Source organism: Propithecus coquereli, unplaced genomic scaffold (assembly GCF_000956105.1).
Source record: "Propithecus coquereli isolate 6110/MARCELLA unplaced genomic scaffold, Pcoq_1.0 Scaffold122, whole genome shotgun sequence".
NCBI classification, from domain to species: Eukaryota; Metazoa; Chordata; class Mammalia; order Primates; family Indriidae; genus Propithecus; species Propithecus coquereli.
Genome location: NW_012136303.1, coordinates 6,578,336 through 6,597,634, shown reverse-complemented (window position 1 = coordinate 6,597,634; position 19,299 = coordinate 6,578,336). Strand labels below are relative to the sequence as shown.

Below are 19,299 nucleotides of genomic sequence, written 5' to 3'. Positions count from 1 at the left end.
CTAAATCTACCTCTGCTCTATAAATGGTACAAACAAAGCCTGGATGACAGCACATCTGTTTACAGCATGGTTTACTGAATATTTTAAACCCACTGTTGAGACCTACTGCTCAGAAAAAAGATTCCTTTCAAAATATTACTGCTCACTGACAATGCACCTTGTTACCAAGAGCTCTGATGGAGATGCACAAGGAGATTAATGTTTTCATGCCTGCTAACACATCATCCATTCTGCAGCCCATGGATCAAGGAGTAATTTCAACTTTTAAGTCTTATTATTTAAGAAATACATTCATAAGACCATAGCTGCCACAGACAGTGATTCCTCTGATGGATCTGGGCAAAATAAACTGAAAATCTGCTGGAAAGATGCCATTAAGAATATTAATGATTCACGGGAGGAGGTCAAATATCATTAATAGGAATTTGAAAGAAGTGGATTCCAACCCTCATGGATGACTTTGAAGGGTTCAAGACTTCAGTGGAGAAAGTCATTGCAAGTGTGGTAGAAATAGCAAGAGAACTAGATATGGAAGTGGAGCCTGAAGATGTGATTGAATTGCTGCAACCTCATGATAAAACTTGAGTAGATGAGGAGTTGCTTCTTACGGATGGGCAAAGAAAGTGGTTTCTTGAGATGGAAACGACTCCTGGTGAAGATGCTGTGCACATTATTGAAATGACAAGGGATTAAAAATACTACAAAAAAATTTGATAAAGCAGTGGCAGGGTGTGAGAGGATTGACCCTAATTTTAAAAGAAGTTGTACTGTGGGTAAAATGCTATCAAACAGCATCACATGCTACAGAGAAATCTTTCCTAAAAGGAAGAGTCAGTCCATGCAGCAAACTTCATTGTTGTCTTATTTTAAGAAACAGCCACTGTAACTTTCTGCAACCACCACCCTGATCAGTGGAGACAAGACCCTCTACCAGCAAAAAGGTTACTACTGAAGGCTCTGATGATTGTTAACATTTTTTAGCAATAAAGTATTTTTAAAATTAAGGCATGCGCATTGTTTTTTGAAGATATAAAGCTATCGCACACTTATAGACTACAGTATGGTGTAAACATAACATAATTCGGAAACAAAAAAATTCATGTGTCTTGCTTTATTGTGATAGTCCCTTTATTGTGTTTGTTGGGAATGGAACCCACAATATCTCTGCAGTATGCTTGCAGATCAATGGAACAGAATAGAGTTCAGAAAAAGACCTGTACAAATATAGTCAGCTGATCTTTGACAAAGAAGCAAAGGAAACACAATGGAGAAAAGACAGTCTTTTCAACAAACAGTACTGAAACAACAGGGTATCCACACGCAACAACAAAAAACCCAAACCAAACCAAAACAAAACAAAAAACTAGACACAGACTTTATGCTCTTCACAAAATTTACTCAAAATGGATCATTGACCTAAATGTAAAATGCAAAACTACAACACTCCTAAAGACAACATGGGAGAAAATCAAGATGACCTTGGGCTTGGTAATAACTTTTTTGATACGATACCAAAGACATGATCCAAAAAAATTTGATGAGTTGGATTTTATAAAAATTAAAAACGCTGAAAAAAATTTAAAAAATGAAAAACTCTCCTCTGCAAAAAACACCATCAAGAGAATGAGAAGACAATACACAGACTGGGAGAAAATATTTGCAAAAGACAAATCTGATAAAAGATTATTATCCAAAATACACGAAGATCTTTTAAAACCCAACAATAAGCAAATGAACAACCCAATTAAAAAATCGGCAAAAGATCTGGCCACCTCATCAAAGAAGATATACAGATGTCAGATAAGCATATGAAAAGACACTCAACATCATATCAGGGAATTGCAAATTAAAACAATGAGCTACTATTGCACATCTGTTAGAATGACAATAACTCATAGCGCACAGTACCACCTGCTGGATAGGACATGGAACCACAGGAACTCTTATTCATTGCGGGTGGGAATTCAAAATGGCACAACCACTTCAGAAGACAATTTGGAAGTTTCTTTTCTTTTCTTTTTTTTTTTTTTTGAGACAGAGTCTCGCTTTGTTGCCCGGGCTAGAGTGAGTGCCGTGGAATCAGCCTAGCTCACAGAAACCTCAAACTCCTGGGCTCAAGTGATCCTTCTGCCTCAGCCTCCTGAGTAGCTGGGACTACAGGCATGTGCCACCATGCCCAGCTAATTTTTTTCCTATATATTTTTAGTTGTCCAGCTAATTTCTTTCTGTTTTTTTTAGTAGAGACGGGGTCTCGTTCTTGCTCAGGCTGGTTTCGAACTCCTGAGCTCAAACAATCCACCCGCCTCGGCCTCCCAGAATGCTAGGATTACAGGCCTGAGCCACCACGCCCAGCCTCTTTTTTATTTCTTTTTTTCAGGGGCCTCTGTGAGATTGGCAATTTCTTACATAACTAAACACACCCTTACCACATGATCCAGCAATTGAACTCCTCGATATTTACTCAAATGGAGCAAAAACTTACGTCCACACAAAAACCTGTGCATGGATGTTTATAGCAGCTTTATTTGTAGTTGCCAAAACTTGGAGGCAACCAAGATATCCTCCAGTATGTGAATGGATAAATAAACTGGGTATAGCTATATAGTGAAATACTATTCAGCGATAAAAAGAAATGACCTATCAAGACACAAAACACCATGGAGGAGCCTTCAATACATACAGCTAAGTGAAAGAAGCCAATCTGAAAAGGTTCAATCATACTGTATGATTCCAACCATAGGACATTCTGAAAAACGAAAAAGTATGGGGGCAAAGGTTTGGGGAGGGAGGGAGGAATGGGTGGGGCACAAGGGATATTTAAGGGAGTGAAACTCTAATGGTGGATACATGCCATTGTGGATTTGTTGAATTTAGTAGAATGTGCAACACAGAGTGAACCCTGGATTCACATAAACTGTGGATTTTAGTTAGTAACACTGTGTCCACACTGGCTTCTTAACTGAAACAAATTTACCACAGTGATGCCAGATGTTACTAATAGGGGAAGAGGGATATTGGGGAGGGGGTATATGTGAACTCTCGTACTTTCCATTCAATTTTTCTGTAAACCTAAAACTGCTAAAAAAAAAAAAGGCTATTAATTTAGAAAATAAGTTATAAATTTTAATAACTCATATATTTTAATAGTCATACCATTTGGCTCAAAAAGTCCAAAATAGTCCAAAATCCAGAAGAAAAAGGTGGAGATTTTGTTTTGTACCAAGATATTTACTTTACTGTTATTTTTAATAGCAATAAGCTGATAACCACCCAAAAGGGAAGATAAAATAAATCACCATGTATTTATTTAAAGTTTACACATCTATAAAATGTTTATTAAAAATATTTAAATTATAATGTAATATGAAAAGAAGAGCGAACTAATAAGTATTTGCAGTATTTAACTAAAACTATGTTTTTCAAAAAGCAAACAGGCATTAAAAATTTGGAAGGAAAACACATTAACAGTTTGTAGGTAGGTGGTAGCATCATAGATGATTTTTCTCTTTTGCTCTCGAAATCTTTAATGAATATGTATTGCTTTTAATGTGAAAAAAATTTGCTAAAAGCCAGGGGAAAGTGTATGTTAATTAATATTTCGTGATGAAGTGTTATTTTGTCATTTAGATTTTGTGAAAAATAAATGACAAAAAAATGCTAAAAAAGTGTGACACCTCCTTCATATGTTTTCACACCCTGTCAAAATCTGCAAGCTTCACTAACCAGAAACTGGCTTTGTTTAATTGCATCCTTAAAGTTCAGAAAGTATGTGAAAGGAGAGAGAGAGAGAGACAGAGACAGAGAGAGAGACAGAGAGAGCCGAGAGATAGAGTTAGACAAAAGAGAAAGAGAGAGAGAGAGAGGAGAGAGAGATATGGAGAGAGAGGAAGAGAGAGATAAGCTAGAAAAAAAGTCAAAAATAATCAAATGGGGTATATTTAGTAAATTATACATGAAGTGCTATGTGTTCAAGGATCATGAAGAAAATCCTTGATCTATTTTTTAAAAAAGCAATTGGAATGAGGTCATTTAAAATTATATAAAAACTTTCAAAAGGACTGGAGCCATTCTATTTTGCTGTGAAATACTGAGAATGAATTTTCGGCAAGCGTTGGGCACACTAAGCATATTTGGTGTGGGCTGAGCTGACCATGCCACAGCCTGCAGTCACACAGCTGACCCAGTGGGGTCAATGCGCATTGGGGTCAACATTCCTGACTTTGAACCTTGGCTTTGCCCTTAGCCTGGCCTCGGTCAGGAGCGTATGTCTAACACCAGATTGTCTGGGTTTGGGTCCTGCCACTACGCACACTGACTATGTGACTTTGGACCTGTGACTTCACCTTTCTGGGTGTGAGTTTCCTCCTGCCAAAGAAGGAGCTACCACTAGCACCCTGTGCAAGGTGTCATAGGGACTGTGCCATTGCACGTGGAATTCTCAGGACAGGGCTTGGCACTTAAACATCTCTTAGTGGTCCAACTCTCTCATACGGAACACCTGGAGCCAAATGCACTCCAAGTTTTTTTTTGTTTTATTTTAGAAAAGTAACACAAAGCATATTCCATATATTCTGAAATACTTCCAGCATGTATTTATTTGGTGTGTACATATTCAGACTAATTGGGATAAATAGAGATTATAAATCACCTCGCCACCAGTTTGCCACCAGATGCTTGTGAACTTTTATTACTGCTATTATCATTATTTTGCCTCTCTGATCCTCAGTTTTCTCATCTGCAAAGTGGGGACAAGAGGCAAGGCACTGAGCACAATGCTCAGGAATATCCCTTTCCTTCTTGGGAATGAATGGGGATCCTGGGAAGACCCCCTTCCCAACCAGCCCTCCTGGAAAGCGGTGGGTGGGCCAGGTCCCTCCAAGCCAGGGTATACTTACCTTCTTGCGGCCCCAGCCTTACTGCGTGGGATTCATGCAGGATCTCGGCCACTGGCCTGCGCGTGTAGAGGATGGTGGCGCCGCTCAGGTTGACTTGGACCCGCTGGGCCCGGGAGGTGAGGTTGGCCAGGCACAGGGCCAGTCTCAGGTCGTGGCCCAGCAGGGGTGGCTCCAGCACCTTGAACTTGCCAGTGATGCTGGGCTTGGTGGCGGGCTCCAGGAGGTCATCACGCCAGAGACCGCGTACCCCGGCCCTGCGGATACGGGTTCTCCTCCCAGAGGCTTCCACGCCGAACAGCTTCTTCACCGCCTTGCTGTACACTTGTCGCTCCTTCCGGGACCCTGCAGGGCATCGCGCGTCATCAGCACAGGCACCCTCCTCCTCCTCCTTCAATTACCACGGCTCTCCGAGTCTCGAACTGGCAGCTCAAGGGCCATGTGCAGACTTCAGCCACGTGCCTTGTGGTTCTCTGACTATTTAAATACACTTTTACTCAGTTGCCAACAACTTCAGATCAGGATATTTCACATAAAATGCCTATTTCCAGTTTCTCTGACAACGAGGTCCGAAGCCACATATAATAATGACAGCTAGCACTTTCGTAGACTTACTATGTGCCAGGCGCGATAGCTCTTGGTGCTGTATTTTTTCCCTAGGAGGTAGGTGCTATTATCACCCTCATTTTACAGAGAAGAAAAGTGACTCCTCGGTCACTCAGCTCCTGTGGTAAGTGAGGAAGCTGGGATTTGAACCCAGGCAGTAAGGCCTCGACTTCCATTCACGCTCCCTCACCACTCTCTGCATGCAGTAATGGCCTCTGGCTGTCTGTGGTCTCCACCCTGTGATTCTCACCGGCCTGTTGCACTCGCCGGGTGCCGTCTGTGGGCTCCGGTAGCCGTGTGAGTTTAGGATCCCGGAGACTCCGCGTTCTCATTGCTAGCACAGACCTCTCTTCTGAGCTCCAGACCAATACGCAGAACTGGACACACCCCCAGATGTCCCGCAGGTGCCTCAAACCCAAGCAAACACCTCACCGGCACTCCCCATCTCAGCAAATGGCACCACCATTCGGCCAGTCATACAAACCGAAAACCTGGGAGTGTTCTCAACTTCCCTCACCCTCAACACCCACCACTGACCCCTCTCCAAGTCCTGCTGAGCAGTGTCATTAATCTCTGGAATCTGTCCTCTTCTCCCGCCATATAAACTGCCTCACTATCAGGTCAGTTTGGAAACTTTTATTACTGTTATCATTACTTAGTTCCTCTGAGCTTCAGTTTTCCCGTCTGTGAAGTGGGGACAAGAGGCTCACAGGCAAGACACTGAGCACAATGGTCAAGAATGTCCCCTCCAGTCCTTTTTCCACTCTGATCATTCCAAAATCCATCTCTGATCTGATCCTTCTGCTTCCCTACTTGAAACCTACGTGTGCTGCTTTGAACATAGGTGTACAAACATCTCTTCTAGTCCCTGCTTTAAATTGTTTTGATTTTATTCCCAGAAGTGAAATTGTTGAATCATATGATAATTCTATTTTTAATATTTTGAGGAATGGCCATACTATTTTCCATAGTATGGCCGCACCACTTTACATTCCCATCACTTCTTACCCATTCCAGTTTCTCCATATGCCTAACAACATTTGTTCTTTTCTTCTTTTTTTTTTTTGAGACAGAGTCTCGCTTTGTTGCCTGGGCTAGAGTGAGTGCCGTGGCATCAGCCTAGCTTACAGCAACCTCAAACTTCTGGGCTCAGGTGATCCTCCTGCCTCAACCTCCCAAGTAGCTGGGACTACAGGTGTGGGTCACCATGCCCGGCTAATTTTTTGTTTCTATTTTTAGTTGACTGGCTAATTTTTTTTCTATTTTTTGTAGAGACGGTGTCTCACTCTTGCTCAGGCTGGTCTCAAACTCCTGACCTCAAGCGATCCTCCCACCTCGGCCTCCCAGAGTGTTAGGATTAACTTGTTCTTTTCTTTCCTTTGTAATAGCCATCTTAATAAGTATGAGGTGGATTTCCTTGTGTATTTGATTTGCATTTCCCTAATGATTAGTGACGATGGGTATCTTCTCATGCACTTATTAGCCATTTGTATACCTTTGGAGACTGTCTACTCAAGTCTTTTGTCCATTTTTTAATTGGATTGTTTTGTTTGTTTTTGAGTTGTGGGAGTTCTTTATATACACTGGATATTAACGCCCATCAGATATATGATTTGCAAATATTTCCTCCCATTCTCTGGGTTGCCTTTTCATTCTCTTGATTGTATCTTTTGGTGTAAAGAAGTTTTTAATTTTGATATTGTCCAATTTATTTATTTTTTGTTATTGTTGCTTGCGCTTTTGGCAACATATCCAAGACATCATTGTCAAATCCAATGTCATGAAGCCTTTCCCCTATGTTTTCTCCTAAGAGTTTTTTGTTTGTTTGTTTGTTTGTTTTTGAGACAGGGTCTTGCTCTGTTGCCCTGGCTAGAGTGCAGTGGTACCATCATAACTCATTGCAACCTCAAACTTCTGACCTCAAGCAATCTTCCCATCTTGGTTTCCCCAGAGTGCTAGGATTATAGGCATGAGCCACCATGCCTGGCCTCTCCTAAGAGTTTTATAGTTTTAGCTCTTATATTTAGGTCTTTGATTCATTTTGAGTTAATTTTTGTATATGGTGTAAGGTTAGAGTCCAACTTCATTCTTTTGCACATGGATATCCAGGTTTCCCAGCATCAATTGTGGAAGACTATCCTTTCCCCCATTGAAAGTACCATGTTTCTAGAGAGGGGAACTGAGCGAATGTTGGTGGGGTGTGTGGGTGTTTAAGAGGATCAACATTAAAGATTGGGGGTGTCTGCAGGAAGAAGGGGCTGGCTGGTCAAGACTGGGGGTGCCTACAGGAAGGGGAAGTTGGCATTTCCTTCCCTGTGGGTGATATGCTTGTCCTGTCTTACCTACTGAGTCGTGTACTACCTGATCAGGGAGAAGAGGACTGAGGGAGATGGCATGGCTGGAGACCACCAGTCCAGACTGTTTTCCCTACCCACAAGTGCCAGGTCTCAGTTCCCAGCTTTGGAGTGAGGTACAAAGTACAGGTGAGGGTGGGGGCCACAGCCTTGTAAAACCCCTGCAGAACTTGGGAACAAAGATCACTGTGCATCAGAGGGAATCTATGTGTCACCAACTGAGGTGGGAGGGGATGGGGTGCAAGGGGATCTACTGAAAGGGGCCAAGTAGCTGAAGAAATCAACAGTCCCAGGGGACAGCACAGGAGTGAGTCACAATGGCAGCAGGCTGCAGTGGATCCACCACCTGTGCCCATCAGGCAGAGACAGCAAACCAGGGCAGCAGCTCCTGCCTACCTAGCTGGTACTGGATTCTCACCCAGTTAAGAGAAAGACATTTGCTCTCTTCTCTCATCCTCTTTCTCTTTATTGGCCTAATACCAGAAGACTTAGACCCATGTTCTCAACATTGGTTGCACACTGGAGTTGCCTGGGAGCTTTTAAAAATCCTGATGGCCACATCCTTTACAGACTATGATTCAAAGAGTCAGGTGCAATCTGGGCTGCTGTAGCAGATTGAAAATTGCCATAATACCTTGCAACTTCTCCCCTTAAAAGGTGGAGTCTACTTCCCACTCCTTGAATTGCTTTGCCTCATGAATTGCTTTGACCAATGGAATGTGGCAGAAGTGATGTGGTACAAATTCTGAGCTGGGTCTCGAGAGAACTTGCAGCTTTAATTCTCACCTTCCGGAAATGCTGCTGCCATTTGGACAAGCCAGGGCCAACATACTAGGGAAAGAGAGGCCAAGTGGGGAGAGAGGCCCAGTTATCCCAGCAGTCCTATGTGAGGCCCCAGCATATGCAAGATCCTAGCCAACACCACATGGAACAGATGAGCCATCCCAGCTGAGCACAGCCCAAATTGCAGACCCACAGAATTGACCAAATAAGTAATTGTGGTTTAAGATATATAGCTGAAGCGGCTCCCCAGGTGATTCCAATGTGCAACCAGGTCTGCTACTGAGTAGAAAAGGGAGGCGAGGAGATGTCCAGATCAGACTCTGTCTGCTTCTCTACAGCAAACTTCCAGGGTCGCTGCTCTAGTGTGCTCAGGGTAGGGAAGAGACAAGGTCTGATTGACATTTGAGCTTGAAGTCTTAATTACTTGGTAACATTGTTTTAACAAACAGAAATGGCAGAAAATATATGTGTCAGATCACAACATTGCTAAGGAACCTGATACTCAGTAGGAAAGGGTATAGCTGGAGGCAGAAAAAAATACAAGTGTTTTGTTTTTGTATCCCAACAAGTACAGGCTCTTCAATAAACCAGTGGCCATAAATTAGTGACCACACACAGGCCATGGCAGATGATAAACAGGAGCTGCTATTATTATTAGTCTGAACTGTGCCTAGTGCCATGTATCCTAGGTGTTCAATAAATAATACCTGCTACCGTCATCACTATTATTACTAATAGTAATCATTATTATCATATGTGAATATACCCAATACAGTGCCTGGCATGTGGCAAGTGTTCAAGGAAATGCAGATATTATTATTATTATACGTGGGAAATTTTCTAACACAGAAGAGGTACTTAGCAAACAGAGAAAGCTATTAATAGAACCTAAATAAAGGCACTTAGCTAGCTCAGAGCATGAGATAATGCTGAATGGAAGCTGCCATCAACCATCATGCATGTGGGAAAGGGTCTGGCCCAAGGGCCAGTCCTGGGGAGGCTGATAAAGCCACCTTATGGACCTTACCTTCTGGATACTTGTAGAGGCCTGTGATGTCCACGCGGGAGTCGCTGCCCACCGCCTTGGTGCTGATGCATCTCCCGATCTTCTTTGTGTCCGAGTACACGCGCTCACGGCTCTCGTCCTCGTGCCACAGCCAGGTGATGTAGTCTGCATTGACCTCCGCAAACACGAAGGGGCCATCGTGGGCCAGGTGCACATCGCCCTCGCGGATGGCAGTGACTGAGGCGGGGCCGCACCGGTACACGCCTAAAGGAGGGGAGGTGTGAGCAGCGTGGTTGAGGAAAGGCTGGGGCTGGGGACACTCCCCACCCCGGCTGAGCCCTACCTTCACTCTCCTCCTGGGGGGTGGCGTCCAGAACCTGCCAGCCATTGTAAGAGGGGCCCAGGTCCTGCCGGGCAAACCAGCTCTCATTCCAGACATGGAAATTCCTGCCCCAAAGAGAGGATGGGTGAGGTGGCCCAGAGTGAGCACAGAGGCTCAAGGAGGGGGAGGTCCCACTGTGAGACAGACCCTTACTCTGCATGAGGTCTGTGGCTGCACCTTGTGAATCATTCGTTCAACCACATTGATGAGCACATATCGTTCATATATCTGTTTGTATATATTTGTGTATATATATATGTATGTGTGTATATATATCAAGATCCTGTTGTTCATTGTACCAGAAATACAACTGCAGATAAGACAGAGAGAAGATCTTTGCTCTCGTGCAGCTTGTATTCTAACAGGGAAGACAGGCAAAATTAAGTTGGCAGATAAATAAAACAAATGCAAGTGACACTAAATGCAGAAAAGAGAGGCTTGAGCTAGAGAATAACTGCCATGGATCTACTCTAGGTAAATGACATCTAAGGTGAGACTTAAATGAGAAAGAATTAGCCACAGGAAGAGTGAAGGGAACAGCATTCCATGCAGAAGGAACAGCATGTGCAAAGGTCCTGAGACAAGAACGAGCTTAGTGTGTTCAAGGAACAGAAAGTATGGAAGCATCCCCACATGACTGCTTGCTGATGCAGGGCTGTCTGTGTTTCTGGGTCATATTCTCTTCACCATCTCCCCTTATCTTTAGATAGTCATCTGTGTGGGACAGACTTGCACATGTGTGAACAGACATTCGAACAAGGTTATTCACCGAAGACTTGTTTGTAAAAGCGACTTTTTAACTGAAGCAACTGCACTATAGGATCAATACTTAAACCTACAAATTGTTTGGAGAAACACATGAGTTAATCCATGTACAGCACTCAGAACTGGGCCTGGCTCAGACTAGGTGCTCAGTGAGTGCACTGTTATTATTAATACTTTAAACGTTGTGAAAAATAAGGAAAACTTTATGTACTGTTATGGAATTGTCGAATGTCCAAGCGAGAGCAGCATTACCTCATGCCACGACATTGTTTAAGCAGGTAAAGGTGGGGAGGCGCTATGTATACGTGTGATTTCGTATCTGCAGAGCCTCTCTCTGGCAGGAGATGTAGGAAACTAGAAGGAGACTAGAGCTCCAGCAGGGGGACAGGGAGGCTGGGGAACTGAGCGAGAGGGAGACTTGTCGCTGTGACTCATTTTGTACCTTTTGAATATTAAACCACATGAATGTATTTATTTTAGGAAATGAAATCAAAAAGAATTTTTAGAAACATTGTGTGAAGAGTTTTGTTTTAACCAAGGAACGAGGCGGTTTCCCACCCCAGACCCACAGCACGGAGAACAGGCAGCTGACACAGCTGCAGGGGCAGATTCAGAGGCCACTATGCAGAAGGAATTTCCATCCCACCCTTAGGGGGTCACAGGAATCTGGGGAAGGCTCAGATTCCCACAGATGGTAAAATTGGGCGTTCAAGGCAATCAAATCTTGAGCCTCCTCCTGATCTGAGTCACGTGTCCAAAGACGCTGTATCTCAGAAGGGGACCCCCATCCGCAGGTGCCTCTCACGGCTTCCAGAGCTGGCTTAGACTCCAGACCCGGCCCTCCCAGGCCGTGTCACAGGAGGTGAGGCCCTGCCACCCCTGCTGGGCTTTGGGAGCCCCTGGGGCTGGGCTGGGGGCAGGACCTACCACATGCTGTCTTCTGTCAGGTCCTCCAGGGTCCGCCCGAAGGAGTCCACGTATTTGTCCACACTCAGGTTCCTGTCCGTGTCATGGGCTGAGTTGAAGTTGGACACGACCCGTGTGGCGATCCCCAAGCACCTAAGGACTGCAGAGCAGAGGCCAGGGGACTCCGGAGCAGGCCAGGACCCCAGACCCAGAGGGAGGGGTCTGACCCCCGCTAGCAGGCTTCCCTGCCTCATTTCTGGCCACCCCTCAACCCCCACGACCCTGTCTTTGTCTGTCTACTTTGGAAGGTGGCAGGGCTGTGACTCCTGTCTCAGCTTTCTCAGAAATGCCACCATCTCCTGTACCTTCTCTCAGGGACTCTGGAGACACGGCTCCCCCCTATGTGAACAGAGAGGCTCTGAGGCTGGCAGGACCTTGGGAGCCACTTAATAGAGCCCAGTCATTTTCCTGAGGGGACCCGAGGCCAAGGGGACCCTAGCGCTTGCCCAAGGCACTCAACATGTGAAAGGCAGAGGGAGGTAAAACTCTTTCTGCAGAATAAAATATCAAAAAGCAAGTAAATGAGCTATCTGGTTTCTCTCTTATTAACCAGACTTCTATTTCCCCCTTATCAATGAAGACGTATTGCAATATATGCAAATACATGCAAATGATGGAGCAGGCTAGGGGAGGGGCCCTTCTTCCCCAGGGTACCTGTGCACATGACTCCAGCGAAGACCCAGCACTGGCCGTATTTGACCGGCTTGTATCTGCCCTTGAACCACTTCTGCAGAATGGCCACACTGCCGCGCCAGTGCAGGGGACTGGTGCCGCCGCCGTATTTGCCCTGCCACTGGCCCTGCACCACGCCCCGGTCGTTGTTGCTGTTCACCTGGGCAGGGAGGGCACGGGTCCACCAGCAGGCAGGGCTTCCCACTCCAGGAGCCCTGCCATTGTGAAGTCGGTCAGTGTCACGCCTGCTTTTAGATTGTCTGAAAATTGGGGCCATCTGCTGCTTTAAAATATCTACTTTTTTGATACTACTTATCATTTTCAATTATCTTCCATTTGGATACTTTGTTGTTGAAAATCATCTGGCATTTCCTGTTTTAAATGATCTGTTTTTGGGACTGTCAGTGGTATAATAAGTGTAGCGATAGCTAACGTTTATCGAATGCTTAGGGTGTGCCGGGACCGTGCTAAGGACTTTGTGCACGCCGTATTCGCCTGTGTAAGTCTATGATGTAGGTTCTATTATTCTCTTTTATTTTCAGATGAGAAAACTGAGCTTCAGAGGCATTGAGGGACTTGCCCAAACCACACAGCAAATTTGTGAAAGGGGTGACCTGTGAGTTCAGGACTTTAACTGTCCGCAGGGCTGTGATGCTCACTGTTTGGGATTGCCACTGATGTTGGTTCTCCGTGCTCCAACAGCTCTCTAAGGTGTGGAGGAATTGAGGGTATCAAATATGAGAAATACAGCTTTGTGCAATTTTGGAATCTCAGGTACCCATGCACTGACCCTGACACCTGCATGTGATAGAGCGGGCTGGCAGGCCCTCCAGCTACCTTTTGAGGAGGAAGCACTGTGGCCTGGGGCCGGTGATAGATCAGAGTTTGCATTCCTCCCATGGAGACGTGAGGTCTATGTCCCCTCTTGAGTCTGAGCCGGCCAGTGACTGCTTTGACTGGGGGAAGTGATGCTGTGCCAGTTTCCAGGCCTTATAACACTGGGAGCTTCCACTTTCTCTTTCTTGAAACGATCACCCGAAGGGAGGGCCAGCTGCCATGTATGGGCCTGCCATGCTGTGAGGAAGCCCAAGCTAGCCACCTGGAAAGCCTCTACAGAGAGACAGAGTGATGACTGGCCAGTCCCAGCTGTTCTGGCCATCTGGGCCCGACCCGAGGGTGAAGAAGCCATCCTGGACATTCCAGCTCCAGCAGACACGACATGGATGGGGATCAAGGGACTCCTGACTGCCAAAACCAAGGCCCCAGATATGTGGTCCTGCCAAACCATGCCAGACATCTGCAGCTATCCTGACACCACCAGCTGAAGTATCTTGGAGCAGAGACAAGCCATTGTCATGATGCTCTGCCCACATCCCTGATCTACAAAATTGTGAGCATGATAAAGGTTTGTTTTATACCACTGAGTTTTGGGGTGGTTTGTTATGTAGCAATAGAGGATTAAAACAAGGGATGACTTGGGAAGAAGCACAGAGTGTGGCCCTGGGGTTGGCCTGGGGACCCTTGAGGGATGGAAGGGGTCTCCTCACCATGGCACTGATGATCCTGGTGACATAGACGGGGTCATGGCGGTGGGACACGTCGGTGGCTGGGTTGTCTTGGTAACTGGGGCTTCGGTCCAGGATGGAGAGGCAGATGTTCAGGATGTCCTCCTCAAACTGCTCCCCGGAGAGGCTGTGCTTAGAGGCTGTGTTTAGCCACCACACTCCTGGCCCCACCACCACCCTCACCCGGTCAGTCATTGTCTGTGTAGGGGAGTTTGCCCTCCCCCACCCCCCAGAGACATCACAGAGCATCCCCTAGTCACAGAAACCCTTCCTCAAAGGGTCTCCTGGGGAGCCAGAAGCTCAGCCGTAGTCACGCCCCTCCCTGTCCAATAACTTCCCCTGGCTCCCCGCTACCATGGTAACGCGCGGTCAGACCAGTGGCTCCTGAGCTGCATCTTCCTCACTGGTGCGTGCATTTGTCTACATGATGTTTTCAAATGCATTTCAATTAGTTGACAACATTGAAAAACTGGGGGAGTTTTACATACAAATTTAGATTTCTGGCACCTGAAGATTGGGAAGGTCTGGCAAGCCGAGGCTCCCTTTCCCACATGGCAACCAGAGGTGGGTGCTGAGTAGTGGCTATCCCTAGAGAGACCCAGAACTCTCCAGAATATCTTCCCCGCCCAGCCCCTGAACCCCGAATGCGTTAAACCCCTGGCTTGCAGGGCAGTGCAGGACTCCTTGGCCTGACAGTCATGTCCTCAACTTGCCTGTCCAGCCTGTCTCCTGGCTGGCCACCCAGAGCTCAGGCACACAGAGCTCCTCTAGCAGACTTGGGGACCGCCTCACTTCGCACCACCACACGGCTCCGTCTGCTCTTCCCTCTGTCGTTCAGATCCTGCCTAACTTTAGAGGCCCAACCCCAGTGTCGTGACACCTTGCACAGTCCCCAAGGAGGAGTTTCCTCTCACTTTCTTCGGCACTCCCTTTGCTCCTGCCCCTACCATCCTGACTTTCTTTCCTCCATTGCGTCTGGTATCATGACTAGTTATCTAAGCCAGCGGCTCTCAGGGGGTGGTTCCAGGCCAGCGGCATCAGCTTCACCTGGGAACGTAGAAATGTGAATTCTCAGGCCCTGCCCTAAACCTACTCAGTGGGCAACTCTGGGGGTGGGGCCAGCAATCTAGGTTTCAGTGTGCCCTCTGTGTGATTCCCATGCGTGCTCATGTTTGCAAACCAAGGATTGGAGCTAAGTATCTTTCCACAACAGAACTGTATCCAAAGTACCTCCCCTTCCCAAGGACCCAGCACACACCCTGGCCCAGTGAACAGCAGATGGACGAATGAATGGATTTGCTCTAGAGCGAGCCCAGCTTCTTTCCCGCGAGGGCTCCTGTGCCAGCTGACTTTCCCACGCCCAGCCCGCGTCCCTGTCTGGCCTGTGCCCCTGGAGACCTGCCCGTAGTTCCAGCCCTGGGCTCGGATGTGCTTCTCCACGCCTCGGAAGATGATGCCACTGTCGTTGAGCACGTACTCCTGTCTCTCCTCCTCTGAGGCCAGAAACACATCGTCCTCTGAAAAGCAGTCACCAGGCCGGCTGTGGGCAGGGGCTCTGGACTTACCAGCCTGGGGAAGGGGCTGTATCGAGATCCATGGCAGGACAGTGCCTGGAGACTGACTGGGGCAGGGGAGGGCATGAGGGGGCTTGCGGGCTCCCCTCTGCCCCCTGCCAAGCACCATCCCTTCTGGCTGGTCTTTTCCCAAACAGGGACCAACCCCAATCCAGTCCAAGACCAAAGTATTAGGAGTCCTGACACCTTTGGGTGATCATCCTTGATGCCTATAGCAGCCTCGTAGTCCTTAAATATTAATAAGAATACTGATCCCAGGTACCCCCTATGGGGGCCTTACAATGTACCTTGTATTCTACAAGCATTAACTCTATGAATTCTCACCATAGTCCTAAGAGGTAGGCACTGTTATTATTCCCATAGTACAGATGAGAAAACTGAGACTCGTAGAGGGAAGCAACTTAGCAGAGCTGGGACTAAATCAAGGCAGTCTGACTACCCAGCCCTGGCTCTTACCCACCCCGGGCATCTCCTGCCCACTGGGTTCTGCACATCAGAAACTGCCAGATTCCTGCCCCTTTGGCATGGGCTCTTTGCAGCACCTGCTACCAGGTTCCTGTGCCCAGTGCTTACCCCTGCCTGGGCCAAGCTCTCGCCCGGCTCTTGGCATTCACCTCCCTGTGCCTTAACCTGCCTCTCAGGCCTCCTCTGAGGGCAGGCCCACCTCTGAGGACAACCTCCAGGAAAACCTCTACCTTGGCCTCGGCAGCTCTTACCTGGGCACCATGGGTTGAAAAGGAGAACAAACTCGCCCAGCTTCCGGTTGCTGTGTTTGCGGCGAGAGGAAGCCCTTGCGCTCAGCAGGTAGCGGCCAATGACGGCATCCGGAGGGCTGGTGAGGCTGATGGTCAGGGCGTTCTCTGTCTCAGCCTCCGTCACTGCTGTCCAGGCATCGCTGCCCTCCGGCTCCGAGGTCTGGAACACAGCTTTGGTGTGGAGCGCCTCGGAAGCCCTGGGTCCTGGGGGAGGGCAGAGGGAATCAGGAGACCCTGGCCCCGGGCTACCCAGCTTCAGAGAAGTGGAAAAGCTACAGGCCTGGAAGCCCAGCCTTCACCCCCTGAACTGCTGGGAGACTGCAGGGGGGAAGGACCTGCCCGAGAACAAGAAGGCCCGTGGCAAGGTGGGGTACACCTCCGCTGTCCTGACTCCCAGCCACTTCCTGGGCCACGGAGAGAGTGACAGCACCCTTTGAAATCAAAGTCTGCCTATGTCAAGGTGGGACAGAGAACAGCTTGGGTTCCAAAAGTGCCCCATGATTTTCCGTGCTGTTCCAGAGCCTTGATTCCTTGGCACACATAGGCTTCCAGAGAGGTCATCTCATTCATTCCACTGTCTGCGGCAGCACCTTCCAATCATCCCCAGAAAGCTGTCATCAAAAGCCTCCAGGGCTCCAGGCTCAGCCCACCTCCGGGGCTGCTGACTGCAGGGTCTCAGGTTACTGGTCACAAGACGAGTCCCTCCAACTGTGACCAGCAGGGGGCGCGCGCGAGCCGCTCACCTGTCTCCACCGTGAAGATGAGGGTCTCCTCGTCTTCCAGGGCTCGGCTTAGCTCTAGCCTGAGTCTGAACGACTGGCCCCTGCGAACCACCAGCTCAGGGCAGGGGTACTCCTCGGTGTGGTGGGCAGTGCCGTTGCTCGACCGCTGCCAGTCCACCGCGGTGACTCTGATCCCTGCGCAGGCAGAGAGCAGGGAGGTGAGGCCAGGCCCTCCTCACCTGCGCTTGGCTCGTCCTCCCATCCCTCCGCTTCACCCTGCCAGTCATTCGTTCATCAGCTACTGTTTATCACACACCGGAGATGGTCTTTATCCCCAGTAGTGACGTTCTACACAGTCACCGCGAGCACTGAACTAGCTAGTACTGAACCATTGCCCTTGGGAAAAATACAGGGTTAGGCTCCTCTGAGCCTTTGGGCACAACTTAGTAGGGTACATAACCTTGTTTTATGTGTGTTTCTATTTAAAGACACATTATTTTATATGTTAATGCATTGTTGATTCATTAATATTGAACTTACAGCGGCGCTATAACTTCACGCCTGCACAAAGTTTATCTAACACACATGTTTTCTGTGTAAGGCTCGTCACAGCCTTCTTGCACATTTCTAAGGGAATGTTAGCATGCCGCACTATGCTTGGAGCTATTTTAAGCAGAGAAATCACCATATTCCAGTGCGTGCAAACATATATACATGAACAGATGTAAACTGAAACAAAAGTTTCATTAATATTTTCCCTTTACTGAAATTTTATGTTCTTTTCTGTCAAAGCTCTTTGGCCAAAGACCACCAGGAACACATCAGTGGTTGAACGAGTTGTGCTTACTGCTCACTGTGATGAGAAAGAACATACCCCACGAGGCATCTCAGGGGGAGGGTGTTGGCAAGGACTTGTAGGATTTGGGCTTGTGTTGGGTGGTTTTGGGGAGAGTTTGAGGAAGCGGGGCTTTGCTCTGGATTGGATGCTGTCAGGAGCAGAGCAAGTCTATGTTTAAGTGTAATAATCCTTATGGAGGAGGTGGGAAGAATGCATGGAGGCTGAAGTTCTAAGTGCTAAAGAAGCAGCCGTCATTCACACGAGCCAGGTTATAGGGGTGTTTAGTCATCTTTGTGGCTTAGACAATGTTCATGCTTTTGTCTTTCACGCATGATTACAGAGTGGTCTTGCTTTTGTGATGATCTACCACAGTCTCACTGGGGCCTTGTCTGCTGTTGACGTTCTATAAAATTGTTTATGTTCAACAGGAGAACACCACGGCCTCTCCGAGCAACACCACGGTCTGGCTGATAACACCAAGCAAGCCCCAGATGTTAGGGGCTGCTTTTCATTCTCAACTTTATAAGTTTTTTACAAATGAATTTTGCCACCCATTTGACTTCCTGACCCACTAGCGAGCAGCTTCTGCAGCTTGATGATCATTTAGTGTGTACTGTCATCATCCTTATCGATCCTGGCTGCACATCAGGGTCACCTGGGAAGCTGTGACAGATTCTGATGCCTGGACAGAGATTCCGGGTTAATTAGCCCAGGGGGTTGCCTGAGCACTGAGATTTGCAGAAGCTCCCGAAATAGCCCCAGTGCGCAGCCTCAGTTAAGAACCACTGATCCAGAGTCCAGACTCTCCCAGGCTGTGTCCCCCTGGAGGGAAGGGCCTGGAATTCTGCTCCAGCACAGGCTGTGACACAGGGCCTGGCACAGGGCAGGGCCAGCACAGCAAACATCAGCAGAAGAAAGACTGGGCCTTGCTCTCCAAGTGGCTGCAGTTTAGCTCCATTCTCAGTGGGGCTGGCTTAGGGGATGGTATCGCCCCAGGAGGTTTTGGACATTTGTGTAAACATCGTTTCGCTGCTACACTGACGGAGAGAGGCCAGAGATGTTGGACATCCTGAAATGCAAAGGATGGGATAGTTGTCCTAAGTCAACTTGTCCTATTGGCCATTCATGTAGGAGAAAACCTTACTATTATCTGAGCCCCACATCCAACTCTGTTTTACGTGCATATATTCATTTTTTCAAACTATTTTAAAATTTCCTGAATCCATAGGAATGCAACTGCTATGTAGGTTGAAGAATGTAGCTTATATCATTTGGAACTTTGCCAGTTCCCTATTTTGATTTTGGAAAGTCCTGCCACACGTGGTGACACTGCTTGAGTCAAAGCTGCGTCCCCAGCACAGCCCACGGGGTGAATCTGCGTTCGCAGCTGTGGCATTCGCAGTGCTTCTCCCTGCAGGA

General features: G+C 47.5%; 1 protein-coding gene across 2 annotated transcripts in view; it reads right to left on the bottom strand.

Moving 5' to 3' along the window:
- TGM6 (transglutaminase 6) overlaps nt 1-19,299 on the bottom strand; it is a 32,531-nt gene that overhangs the window by 4,723 nt on the left and 8,509 nt on the right. For both annotated transcript variants that reach the window (XM_012665811.1, XM_012665812.1), the window contains exons 2-10: nt 17,064-17,237; nt 16,282-16,524; nt 15,390-15,508; nt 13,974-14,102; nt 12,409-12,586; nt 11,716-11,854; nt 9,985-10,088; nt 9,663-9,905; nt 4,896-5,237 (exon numbers count right to left, since the gene is read on the bottom strand). In XM_012665811.1, coding sequence (XP_012521265.1) covers nt 4,896-5,237; nt 9,663-9,905; nt 9,985-10,088; nt 11,716-11,854; nt 12,409-12,586; nt 13,974-14,102; nt 15,390-15,508; nt 16,282-16,524; nt 17,064-17,237 — 1,671 coding nt within the window. The remainder of the gene's footprint in view (nt 1-4,895; nt 5,238-9,662; nt 9,906-9,984; nt 10,089-11,715; nt 11,855-12,408; nt 12,587-13,973; nt 14,103-15,389; nt 15,509-16,281; nt 16,525-17,063; nt 17,238-19,299) is intronic.